This window comes from Mesoplodon mirus (genome assembly GCF_964341445.2).
Source record: "Mesoplodon mirus genome assembly, chromosome: 5".
NCBI lineage: Eukaryota > Metazoa > Chordata > Mammalia > Artiodactyla > Ziphiidae > Mesoplodon > Mesoplodon mirus.
The window spans coordinates 168,000,731-168,015,175 of NC_138980.1; the positions used below are offsets into that span (position 1 = coordinate 168,000,731).

At 35.2% G+C, this 14,445-nt stretch overlaps 1 protein-coding gene across 1 annotated transcript in view; it reads left to right on the forward strand.

The window, feature by feature from the left end:
- Window positions 1-14,445, forward strand: part of CDH18 (cadherin 18) — a gene marked incomplete at both ends in the record, with an annotated part of 329,242 nt that overhangs the window by 74,604 nt on the left and 240,193 nt on the right. The window contains one exon of the mRNA XM_082621654.1: window positions 7,400-7,694. Within this exon, the coding sequence (XP_082477780.1) occupies window positions 7,400-7,694 (295 nt within the window). The remainder of the gene's footprint in view (window positions 1-7,399; window positions 7,695-14,445) is intronic.

Consider the following 14,445-nt stretch of genomic DNA (forward strand, 5'->3'; position numbering starts at 1 on the left):
CCTACCATATTCCTTTATTTAATATCACCACTTCTATTTACCACCTGACCACTTCTGATATTACTTCATTTTTTCTCTCTTTCCTTTTTAACTGTGGGTCTTGCATATTGTGTATTGTCATGTTTTCTGCTTACTGTCTGCTTTTCCCCAGTGGAATGAATGTAGGCATTACCCAGGCAGGGATCTCAGCCTGTTTGTTCAGTGATGGATTTAAGTACAGAGTACCATGACTGGCACATGGTGGACATTCCAAAAAATGTTTGTTGGATGAATAAACTCCTCAAAGTGATTGACAGATCAAATGAGACTCTTACATTTTGTTGTCAGATGAATTTTCCAAAAGACTGAAGCTATTCACACTGCCATTATCTTTCTTTGCCCTCCCTTCTCAGTGCAATTACTGCTTTCTTAACAAGGAAAAGGGGCTAAAATGAAGAGCGATGAACAAATTTAAATGGGGATAAAATCGCAGCACACTGGAATGTGTGGGCAGTTGTTTGGGCCAGTATTTTTATGGAATTATAATAATGTTTAGTATTCTGTGAGGTTTTTTTTTTTCTTTAAAACCAGCTGCCAGAGCCACCCCTTTCTCAACTAGACCTTGACTGGGAGACAAAAGAAGACATGAGCTCTGACAGATAATAGGTAGTCCTGTGTCTTATATATATCTCCCTTCAATTCTAATCAATTGGTCACTTTTTGAGGCTTCCCAGAAATTAATAGCGAAATTCTCAACCACTGAATGCCTCCTGCACTGCCCAAATATTTGGCGCACCTGAATGGGGCTCTCTGAAGTAGAGCTGATGCCTACAGAATTAAAACAACCTCAGACGTTTTTAGAGGTATTTTGTAGTTTTCCATCTTGTGTGTTAATAGCCCTAAGCTGCGATTCAGGGGTTATAATAGTTAAAAATGTGTTCCTTTCTGCTCCTTTTCCCTTCCTCCTTTTCATTCACTTGTTTCCTTTTCTAAGAATACTAATAAAGCAGTTAAAAGATAGAAACTAAAATCAACATGTGACCTTTGCATGTTTGCAAAGACCTTGGATGTTTATAGTTAAACAAATGCAAACCTTATTTTCTTACCCTCATCTAATTTCTTAACCTTTTAATTGATTAACATTAGCTTTGTGGTTGAACACAACGCTTTACTGTTACTGTTTTTAACATACCTTTTTATGTATTGATGCGTAATTAAAACTGATGGTTATGTATTCCTTTTTTTTGCATGAAGAGGGTGATGTGTTAATTACCAATAGGCTGTTACTCTTCGATGTGTTTTTCCTTTGCATCAATTACTTATTAAGAGTTCAATTGAATTTTGTTTTGTCTGCTTATAGTTTAAAATATAACACATTCTGGAATGAGAGATGCATAATAAGTTTTAATGGCATGCCTTTCCTATGATCCTCACATAGGTCTCACATTGCATCACTTGCATTTTATGTGGTGGAGAAAATGATTATAATGGAATTACCGTATAATATTTCTGACTGTTTCTACTGCAATTATTATTGTAAATAGATTTCCTACTCATAAAAATGCATAAATTATGTAGTCCAAAGTATCACAATTTTAAGTTAGTGACCTATCTTTATAATATAGCTTGAAGTCCTAACTAAAAGCAACTTTCAAAATTAATTGCTCTGACACCATCTTCTTAACCTTTTAGAGTTATTCGTCCCCAAAGGATAGAATATTATCTCAGTGAGGAATTCTGCATTAGAGTAAAAGATATACATTTTTAGATCTGGATCCTAATGTGGTCCAGGGTGAATAATTTGTCTTCTGAGGGGAACTCATGTGTGTCACATTAACTTTCTAAGTGCTGTGGGTTACTCCTTAATACCAAGGAAGCGATAATTTATTCAAAGAATGTCAGAGAAGTGTTCATTTTGCTTCACTTGGGTGACTATGTTTTCTTTCTGCATTCTCCTCCCCTTTTCTGTTCTTTAAAGAACAATTAATTAACCCTATGTTTTTATGTGATCAGATACACAAGGATTTTTTACTCTTGCTTTAGGACAGTATAATAACTCTCCTTTAGCATAAAAATATCACTCACTATGCAAAATCTCATGACTCTAAAAGTACATTTCCACCACTGTGTGTTACAATAACACCATGTTACTATTCTCTTTGTAGTATTTCTGAACTATATATGATGAAAATCAACTTTATCTTCCAAATATTTTTATATATTTAATGTAAAAAAGATAGAAATCTCTCAAATCGTCTAGTAGCTAGTTAAATTTACAATGTAATAGTTTACTGGTTACTAAGTCAGTACCGTGTATATATCCAGAGCATTCCTAATTTACATACTAGACTCCCATTCCCTTTCATTTGATGTCTCATTGCTGCCCACCCTCGAAGATAGCACATTTCTAGTCTGATTATCTGTATAACTTGATTATTTGTATCTAAAAGTTTTCTCTCCATGTCTGAAGATTTCTACCTCTACTGCATTCATTACTGCTCATCCATTTCATTCATGTATTCATTCATTCACTCACTCATTCATTCATCATGTTTTGCCTTACAAAACCTAATACAAAACATGTGTTCTTCCAGAATCTTAAAACCTACTTGTTAAGGAAAACAAGACAGTGTAGCCAGTGTTTCCCCCAACCTCTGTTGCAGAGTGCATGTTGTAAATAGAACTAAAGATTTGAAAATAGGTCCAATGGAAAAGAGGTAATCCTGAGGGTGGATCACTGAGAGGTGGGACGAATTGGGAGATTAGGAATCACATATATACACTACCATGTATAAAATAGAGTCTGTCATACAGAGTGAAGTAAGTCAGAAAGAGAAAAACAAATACCATATGTTAACACATATATATGGAATCTAAAAAAAAAAAATGTTTCTGAAGAACCTAGGGGCAGCACAGGAATAAAGACACAGATGTAGAGAATGGACTTGAGGACACGGGGAGGGGGAAGGGTAAGCTGGGACAAAGTGAGAGAGTAGCACTGACACATATACACTACCAAACATAAAATAGGTAGCTAGTGGGAAGCAGCTGCATAGCACAGGGCGATCAGTTCAGTGATTTGTGAGCACCTAGAGGGGTGGGGTAGGGAGGTTGGTAGGGAGACACAAGAGGAAGGGGATATGGGGACGTATGTATACATATAGCTGATTCACTTTATTATACAGCAGAAAGTAACACAACATTGTAAAGCAATTATACTCCAATAAAGATGTTAAAAAAAAAAAAAAGCTAGTGGGGACACACTATAAAGCACAGGAAACTCAGCTCGGTGCTCGGTGATGACCTGACCTAGATGAGTAGGATGGGGGTGTGGAAGGAGGGAGGTCCAAGAGAGAGGGGATATATGTATACATATAGCTGACTCACTTTATTGTACAGCAGAAACTAACACAACATTTGGAGTAAAACAATTATACTCCAAAAAGATTTTTTTAATTAAAAGAAAATCATATAAACTATTAATCAATTGACCTACTGCTACTGTGCTGGGTTTCCACTAGTGTTACATGGTAACTCTCATTTCAAGATTCCAGCAGGCCAGATGAGAGATTTAAAAAAATCCATTAATAAAGTGATCATCTACCTTAGTAAAACACTCAAACTGAGTATTATCAACAACTTATGTAATCCAATACATAGTTAAAATATTTTGATGTAACTTTGACTGTGTTGTACAGTAATATAAATACTGGTGAAAAATACAGTTCACTGATTGTATTGCACATTTATTTTCTAATTAGATATAACTTCTGAAATATGCTAAGTTATATAATTCTCAAAACTTTAAAAATGTGAAGTCAGCTTCAAGTTTTAAAATCTAAAGCCATAAAGCTACTGACATTTATCTTTTATTTGAATTATTTAGCATAATCAGTATAAAACACAGAACATATAATTTTTTAACAGATGCTTTAGACTGACAACTTTACTACTTCTTTTACATATTTCTGTTTCTGGTCTACATCCATATGCCTATTTAAAAATATATATATAGTTAACTCTTTTTAATGTGAACCTTTAATCCAAGACTAAATAATTTCAAATTTAGCTCGCTAAAAATATAAAAGAGTATGCGAATATATCCTGAGGAAAAGAGTTAATTGTCACCATTGTTTTGTCTTTCAAAAATTAGCTGTTAGAAGGCTTAAACCTTGCCCTTAAGTGTTTTTAATTAATTATATTTATAATATATAGATTTATAAGTTATATAAAGTATAGCAGTAGCTATTAAAACGATCTCACCTTTTGTTAATTTAATAACACAAAAGTTCCAGAAAAGGTTTTAGAAACATTTGTTCAATGAATTTGTTGCTTTACTTTGCTGTGCTTTGGTCATGGATAGAGGCAAAGTTGGAGAATGTGAAACAGACTGTTCTATCAATGTTGCATAGATGTCTACTGCATAAATGATAAATCTTTTCTTGTAGGTGCTAAAATGATGTGTCAAGAGACATAAATAAATGAATAAATTCACTTTCATACATGCATGCAACTGTCTCTATGCAACTCATTTTACTGCTTCTTTTAGTAGTTAATTTACTAATGAAGTGTGAAACTTTGAAAGCTGTGTTTTTCATATTTTGCTAATGTATTTTTACTCCTTTTTAGAAAAACTCCAAAAAAGCAGTTTTGAAATGATTTAATTGGTTGAATCTAACTGAGTGATTCCCATCAGAATTTTGTCCCTGATTATGTCCTATGTGTTTTCAAGAAATAAGTTAAACTTTTCCTGATGTACTATTATTTATGTTTCAGATGCCTTCATTTTCCCATAAGAATAGTTCTTTCCTTATATTGTCTTTTTCTATATTTTATATGTATTTATTTATAGCTGCATTGGGTCTTTTAAATTTTTTTAACATGTTTATTGGAGTATAATTGCTTTACAATATTGTGTTAGTTTCTGCTGTATAACAAAGTGAATCAGCTATATGTATACATATATCCCCATATCCCCTTCCTCTTGTGTCTCCCTCCCACCCTCCCTAGGTGGTCACAAAGCACCAAGCTGATCTCCCTGTGCTATGAGGTTACTTCCCACTAGCTATATATTTTACATTTGGTAGTGTATATTTGTCAGTGGTACTCTCTCACTTTGTCCCAGCTTACCCTTCCCCTCCTGGTGTCCCTTTTTTTTTTTTTTTTTTTTTTTTTTTTTTATATTCCATACGTAAGTGTTAACATTTGGTATTTGTTTTTCTCTTTCTGACTTAATTCACTCTGTGTGACAGACTCTAGATCCATCCACCTCACTGCAAATAACTCAGTTTCATTTCTTTTTATGGCTGAGTAATATTCCATTTTATATATATATATATATATATATATATATATATATATATATATATATGCCACATCTTCTTTAACCATTCATCTGTCAATGGATACTTAGGTTGCTTCCATGTCCTGGCTCTTGTAAATTGTGCTGCAATGAACATTGTGGTACATGTCTCTTTTAGAATTATGGGTTTCTCAGGGTATATGCCCAGTAGTGGGATTGCTGGGACATATATTAGTTCTATTTGTAGTTTTTTAAGGAACCTTCATACGTTCTCCATAGTGGTTGTATCAGTTTACATTCCCACCAACAGTGCAGGAGGGTTCCCTTTTCACCACACCCTTTCCAGCATTTATTGTTTCTAGCTTTTTCATAATGGCCATTCATTTCTGATGCAGGCTTTCTCTAGTTGTGGCGAGTGGGGACTACTCTTCACTGAAGTGGGTGGGCTTCTCATTGCGATGGCTTCTCTTGCTGTGGAGCATGGGCTCTATGGCACGTGGGCTTCAGTAGTTGTGGCATGCGGGCTCAGTAGTTGTGGCTCATGGGCTCAGTAGTTGTGGTTCATGAGCTTAGTTGCTCTGCGACATGTGGGATCTTCCCAGACCAGGGATCGGACCCCTGTTCCCTGCATTGACAGGTGGATTCTTAACCACTGTGCCACCAGGGAAATCCCTATATTTTATCTTTTAAAATATATCTTCTAAGAGTTCAGAGACTTTAACATAAACCTTGAAAATTTTCACTTTACTGTGGCTAGAAACCAAAATGCTATGTGAACAAGGTTATATATTTTCAATGTTTGCAAGGGTCAGAAATGTGCAAAAAGTGAGTAGTTGAGGTTATGTGATGAAAAAGGTTTCATATGAAGGATAACTGTTCAGATCTCTTGGGAGAAACCATTCTTCAGGTATGTGTTTGCAATTTAAGAAAATACTGAGGTTGTTCTTAGCTAGAAATATAGCAGTAGTATTCATAGAAATATTTAACTGAACTTTGATGTTATAAGTTATAGCAAGATATTAAGTGTGAACCATAGGCAGTTTAAAAGAATTTGCTAATATATATATGATAAATAGAAGCTTATAATTATCTTACCGTTATTTATCTTTCTTGTTGAAATCCTCTGCTGAAATATTACTCTATAATGTCTATTCAAAGAATATTCGATCATTTTAATTTAATAAGTGAAATTTTTTAGTGTATCTCAATTAATTAAAAATTAGGAGGCTTCCCTCATGGCGCAGTGGTTGAGAGTCTGCCTGCTAATGCAGGGGACACGGGTTCGAGCCCTGGTCTGGGAGGATCCCATATGCCACGGAGCAACTAGGCCCGTGAGCCACAACTACTGAGCCTGCGCTCCACAACAAGAGAGGCTGCGATAGTGAGAGTCCCGCACACCATGATGAAGAATGGCCCCCGCTTGCCACAACTAGAGAAAGCCCTCGCACAGAAACGAAGACCCAACACAGCAAAAATAAAAAAATTAATTTAAAAAAATAGGGCCTACTTATTGATTAAATCTATTACTGTTATTTAAATTTTGAGTTAATGTTTCATAAATTTTCAAGAAAGAAAATATTCTACCACAAGTATTTTTAAAATTCTAAATGTAAACAATTAATCTAGAAAATATTTATTTTTCTAAATTATAAAATTAATGCTTCTGTGACAAATAAGTGCCTCTTTTGTGGAATTTTTAATAAATAATTTGAATGTCAATTTGTCTTACAATGTTTTAAAAAAATCCCTACAAATGTGGAAGGCAGCAGTGATTTACTGGTAGTTTCTTTTTTCAGTTCTATTCTATGTAGGTAGTAAAGTGTGGATTTAGTAGAATGACCACAAGGGTTATTGTTTTTCTTTCAATAAGTATTGCTTATTAATTTTTCTTCCATCAATAATTGTATCTTAGGCAGATCATAATAAAAATATCCATATTAATACCAACTGGAGAAAAACTGCACTCCAATAGATGATTGTAGCAACCCATGGGACACTGTGGAGAGGAGAAAAGTCACAGTCAAACTAAGTATTAAATTATAGATTTAATAGAGAGAACACTATGTGAATGAAGTTGGAGTATAATTTCGTGTTAAATTATTCCATCTTTATTTACAGCTGCACTCCAATTCTGACAAAGGTGATGGATCTGTGAAGTACATCCTTACTGGAGAAGGTGCTGGGACTATATTTATCATTGATGATACCACGGGTGACATCCACTCAACAAAAAGCCTAGACAGAGAACAGAAGACCCACTATGTGCTTCATGCTCAGGCTATTGACAGACGAACAAACAAGCCCCTTGAACCTGAATCTGAGTTTATCATCAAAGTGCAAGACATCAATGACAATGCTCCAAAGTTCACAGATGGACCATATATCGTAACTGTGCCTGAAATGTCAGATATGGGTAAGAGAAACCATTTTTATATTTTGGCATTTAATATATTTTTGGTGATCCAAAAATCATCTTTTGAAGACCAGTTTTTAAATTTTTTGGGGGGAGTGAAGAAATCTGAAGAAGTTCCAAAATATTTTCATAATTTTCTATGGCCTAAGGTATTATAGAATATTTGGCCTAGCTATTCTAATATTTATTAAAACAAATTTCTGAATCTGTAAGTTTAAGAAACAGCTTGATCTCAAGGTAAAACAACCATAAATGAGAAAACACTTGCAATTCTTGCTTAACTGGCATAATTCTTTGACCATGCCAACACATTCAGTGACAATTTGTATAGATACATATAATATAATGTTGGAAATCAATTGCTATGTCTTTTATGCTTGCAGGTTATGATTAAATTATAATAGTATTAATAGTACAAGCAATAGCTACATTAATCAATAAACTTTGCTGATACTCCTAAGCATTTACATCCCTTATTTATTTGAAAATATATGACCACCCTGTGAAGTATTTTGAATACCGCTTTAAAGCTGTGCAAATTGGTGTACAGTATATAAGTAACTTTCCGAAATTCTTTCCTAAATTGCTAGAAGAAATTGACTCTAGGCTGTCCTGAATGCAGAGCCTGCACTGCATTTGACAAGTCGCGATTGAGGTCTCCAGTCTTCTGATCATCTAGGGTTCTCCCACCGCTCGCAGATTTCCATGGTTTAGCTATTTTAGTTTATTTTCATCTCAGATGATAAATTTCCTAAATATAATTAAAATAAAGTTCAGTTGTGATAATAATATTTTTATTACCTCTGTGAGGCTCTCAGTTTGAATTTAGAATGTATATTTTGAATAAAGGTTTTACATATTTAAGTTTTAAGTTACATATTTAAGTATATGTATGGGTTTTAAATTAGGTATTATAGTCACGAATCAAATCACTCTGTGCAATTGGATATATATATATATATATATATATATATATATACACATATAGTTTTATAATTTGAATTTTTTTCCAGTTTTATTGAGATATAATTGACATACAGCACTGTATGAGATTAAGGTGAACAGCATGATGGCTTAACTTACATATATTGCAAAATGATTACCACAATATGTTTTGTTAACATCCTTTGTCTCATATACATAAGGTTTTTTAATTCAAGATTGCAGTTTATATTTTTTTCCCCACATCCACTCATTTTAGCTCTCCTGAGATTAGCAGATAGCTTCTGAAGCCATTGGGGAAGCAGGTTAGAAAGAGAGTCTAAGTTATCCTTCTTAACCAGAATCTCAGGGGAGAAAGCCGTTGCTAACCTGGCTCCCCAGGGACCAGAGTAGAATGCAGGGTCCAGACTCAGAGAGCCTGTGGAAAGGCCCAGAAGACACTCATGCTCATTGGTCTCTTAGGAAAGTTGAACAACTCAACACCATTATTTCTGGCAGGTGAGAGTTTGTAAGAAAACTCCAGAACAGACTTGCTCCTAGCACCTTGTCAAGGGACTGACAGCCCATCTGCCAGTCCTCTTCTCCTATAAAAGCAAAGAGCTCTATGACTCCACCACTTGTGAGAATGCCACTGGTAAGGTACTGCCAGGGGCCAAGTAAGAACCCCAGGGAGTGCAAAGGAAATGACGGTCACCAGTGCAGGCAAAGCACCATAGAGAGAAAAATGGGCACAGCAGTCATTACCAAGAAAGAGTATTGAACGGTAGATAATCAGAGCACTTAGTGTTTTAAGCACACTGCAGAGAGATTTCCGTAACTCAAAGCCATGTTTTCTATAAACAAGTAAACAACAAAAAAATCAATGTATGTATTGAAGCATGAAGGGTCACTGATAAGACCCAAATTATTTTTCTGGAACTTAAGAACATCCCAGACTGGAAGAAGGAGCTAAAAATCAGAGGACAAAAATACAAATATATGGCAATTGTGAGAAATAGATGAGACATAGAGTTTATGTTAATTAGACCTAGCATGTGAATAACACATGTTTCCAGAGAGCAGGAAACAGCAGATGAAGGAGAGGGTTATAAAAGTGTTATAAAAAAATAACACTTTTTCCTGGAGGTGAGGAATATACAGAATTTACAAGTTTAACAGACTTTCTGACTTCCTGGAAAGGGTAATAGAATAAGAATCAAACTTAGGCTTTAGGAACTTTGCCAGGATTCAACTAAGGATACAGAGAAAATTTTTACAAATTTTCAGATATTTAAAAATTACCTATTAGGAAAAAACATTTTCACATCATATTTATCACTTGAAATATTTGAAAGTGGTTAACAATTGAATACCACTGTCAGCCTACAGAGAAAAGACTGAAACCCCAAATCCTTCATTCAGGCAAAACATGATTCATCTGTTAGCATGAAATAAATATATGGAGAAGGATCCAGAAAGTATATCATCCTCCCACGTTATCTAGAAAAAATATTTAGGAAAACAGGTGACATTGAAAATAGTTGAAATGAATCAGAACAGAGATTGAAAAGCCAAGGAAAATGACAAGGGGAGGAAAAAAAGTTATCAGAAATGTACCCTGAAATATATACGTGTGTGTGAACACAGTGAAAGCTAAGTGCATACATGTGAGCCTGTTAAAGAATGCTGGACATTTAGGAAGCATGAAGCATAAAGGAATCATTGCAGCAAAGGCTGGAGGACTTAGGAACAAGCCAAGACATTTCAGTCCTCATCTAGGACTTGGAGAGAAAGGTAGGAATGGGAGGGAAATACTAGTGAAGCTGACCCTTGAACTACACGGGTGTGAACTGCGTGGGTCCACTTATATAGGAACCTCTTACACAAAGGCCAACCGTAATAGGTTATCTGTGGGTTTTTGACTGCACAGGAGGTTGGTACCCCTAACCCCCAAGTTGTTCAAGGGTCAACTGTATCCTTAAGTTCTTTTATGGAGACAAGTATGGTTGAAGGAGAAATATATAATGCCTGAAAGTAGTGGAGAAAGGGGACAAAGCAGAGTAGGCTTTCAGTCTCTTTTGTACCACAGTTCCATGCATGATTTCTGGTGTATGGCAAGAAAGAGTATGGCAAGCTTTAGGCTGAATATTGGAAATCATATTGTGTGTGTGTGTATGAACTCACTGTGGAAAAACAAATACATAAAAATCATTATAATAGCATCAAATGCACATTGTAATATGAACATATGGAAGGTGATATAAAAGTTAGTGGAGTGAGAAACTCACTTTACATTGTGGGCTTAAGAGTGAGTGGTATTTGCACTGCTTCTAATTTTAGAAATCAAACAAACAACAACAAAAAACTAGTAATGTGGTGCAGGACAGAACAGTAAACCATGGCAGTGGAGACAAATGCAGCCTGCTCTCTGTTTCTGTAAACAAAGTTTTACCAGAACAAAACCATACCCATTCATTTAAATATTGCTATGGTACTTGGGCTTTGCAGTAGCAGAGTTGAGTTTGCAGCCAACACTATGGCTCACAAAGCCTAAAATCTTTACTATGTTGCCTTTGTTTGTTTGTTTCTATTGGGTCACCTTTATTTCAACCCTTGGGCGGAGTCTAGGTCAGAGGGCTTTTATATTTTTTTTATTTTATTTTACTTTTTTTTAACATCTTCACTGGAGCATAATTGCTTCACAATGGTGTGTTAGTTTCTGCTTTATAACAAAGTGAGTCAGCTATAATTATAAATATTTTCCCATATCTCTTCCTTCTTGCATCACCCTCCCTCCCACACTCCCTATCCCACCCCTCTAGTGGTCACAAAGCACCGAGCTGATCTCCCTGTGCTATGTAGCTGCTTCCCACTAGCTATCTATTTTACGTTTGGTAGTGTATATAAGTCCATGCCACTCTCTCACTTTGTCACAGCTTACCCTTCCCCCTCCCCATATCCTCAAGTCCATTCTCTAGTAGGTCTGTGTCTTTATTCCTGTCTTACCCCTAGGTTCTTCATGACATTATTTTTTTTTTCCTTAGATTCCATATATATGTGTTAGCATATGGTATTTGTCTTTCTCTTTCTGACTTACTTCACTCTGTATGACGGACTCTAAGTCCATATGTTGTCTTTTACAGTAAAAGTTTGCCAACCTCTATTGTAAGGGATTTTAGAGAATGACCCTCTAACACTCTTGATAAACAGTCATCTGCTGATCCAGGGCAGTTAGTGTTCTGACAGCCCAGCTGACTATATACACATATACAAAAACATGACATTTGTCACAAAAAATAGGATCATGCTTCTTCTTCCCTTTAGGTAAATGCTGTTAGTTATCCAATATTCAGCTTCCCCTTCCCTATTACTAAGAGGACTGAGTTTTGATCAGGGTGACACTGTACAGAATTAAATATTCACCTCCTACCATACCTTTTCATCTAAGAATGACCATGCGATGTAATTCTAGATGGTAGGATGTTAAGCACAGGCAATTAGGTAGAACTTCCAGGAAAGATGTAGGTTTCCTGTCAAAAAATCACACCCGGCATAGTTCACCCATCACCATTTTCCTTTCAATTGTTGCCTAAAGCAGACGTGGTACAGAAATGTAGCAGCCACTTGCAATCATAAAGATGAAAGCCTGTTGCTTAGTGCAGAAAGATAAAAGGGTCCGGAAGAATGATCCATTACAGAACTGATGCTCCTGTTCTGGTCTGCGAATCCCAAGAGCCTTCTTACGAAAGTAAATCTCACCTTTTTAAGCTACCGAGTTGGATTTCAGATACATGCAGCTGCACTGAATCTGAATTGATAGGTGGACAAATTCTAGGTTTCAACATGAACCTAATAACCAAAGAATTGAAGCTAATACTGATCCAAAGGAGTGGCAAATAAGGTTTTAGCATCAGAAAAGAAAAAGTGATGCCAGTTTCTATTAAGTGGCTTGATTTGGGAATGATACAGAAAATCATCCCTCCTTTCCATTTCTACTATGTAATTGTAATGCTAGATGATTTTGCTATGGCACCAATATTTCTTTCTGTATTTGGTGAAGCTAACAGTTGGTTTCAAATGTCGAAATCATGTTTCCTATCAACTGTAGAATCAATTGGATCCATAGAAGTTCTGATGAGTGGATAAAATGACTACAATCAAATAAACATGGGGAAATTACATTAGCAGAAGATTCTTAGGAAAAATAAACACATGTTAATTATATAAAAAAATCTCAAATTTCACTAGTAATTTAAGAAACCACAAAGGAGAAGGAGATAGCAATGTTCACCTACCAAGTATGCAAATTTGATAATTCACAAAATTGTTAATGTGCAGAACCGTTAGCAGAAAGGTTGATTTTCATAGTTTTTTGGAGGGTAATTTGGCAATGTCTATCAAAAATTTTAAAAGAACATATATCTATTGTAGAAAACTATTTTTTAGATATACTGACATGGATATGCAAAGATATAAAAGGAAGGATACCCATTGTAGTATTGTTCACAATAGTGAAAAATAGAAAACGCACTTAAAGTACGCTGATAAAGAAGTTCTCAAATGAATGATTCTTCATATACTGATACCCTAGGCAGCCTTAAAATGAATGAATTTAAACGGTGTATGCTGACATTCAAAGATCCAGAGTATTTTAGTGAGAAAAAAATTTTCAGAAATCTATGTGGAATAGAAACTACTTTATTTTTAAAAATAAATACGAGTTACAGAATATGCATACTCCTACATAAGAAATATCTGAAGGAGACACACACACACGTAAAAGTGATTACTTCTACAAAGAAGGCTGCAGGTTTATTTGGTATGAGAGAAGTACATTCTTCTTTATTAAAATAATATATACATGGTATTTATAAAATGATAATGAAAAGTAAAATGTAGATTTGTGAAAATAGACATTAATAATATTTACATTTAAAACTATACCAGTTCCCAATACTAATATTAGCTAACAATATTGTGATAGGTGACAACAAAATTTTCACAAGAGAGGGTGACTGATAAGATCATTATTTTTACCATATACACATTAATTGAGTTTCGAATCATCCAGTCATTAAAAAACAACTGTATCCTTTAATCTCTCCAATTCTTTCTGGAAAGAAGGAGAGAGAGAGTGAAGGCATTTAGTGTGCCAAGAAATGTGATAGTGGCTAGTAATAAAATGGTAAATAAAACAAGACCCCTAAATTTGAGCAGGCTGCAGACATGTAAACAGAACATTTCAATATGGCGTTTGATAAGCAAAAAAATAGAGGGCCCATACAGTTGGACTGGGAGCCCTGCTTGCAGACTAGAGAAGACATCCTCTGAATCTTATATAATGTATGTGGCTTTTTCAGTTAGACAAGGAGAAAAAAGTGCATTTTACATAGAGGACACATGATAAAAAACACTCCTCTCTCTTCCCTGTGGGCTTGTATAATTTAGAGTGTGTGTGTGCATGTGTGCAAGTGCACCTGCTTGTGTGATTAAGGGGGCATAGACAGGATCATCATGCAAATGATGGATTCCCTATAGAGCTATGCAAAATGTGATATGAGAATACAGAGGGGGCAAGAGAAGGCAGTACTAGGGACCTCTTATGTATGCACGTTTTTATCAGATGACTGTTTCTTGTATATCCATTGCTAAGAAATGGTCATGGAGCCCTCCAAGGAGTTGCTGGGTGTTATATTGCCAGTGAGAAAAGCATAATGTGGTAGTATATTTCTGTCAGTGAGTAACAGAAAGCAGACAAAGTCTGTGGCATTCTGGATGTTTTCAAAAAGAAAGATGCAAAATAAACGGAAGTGGTTTTTGATGAATGTTT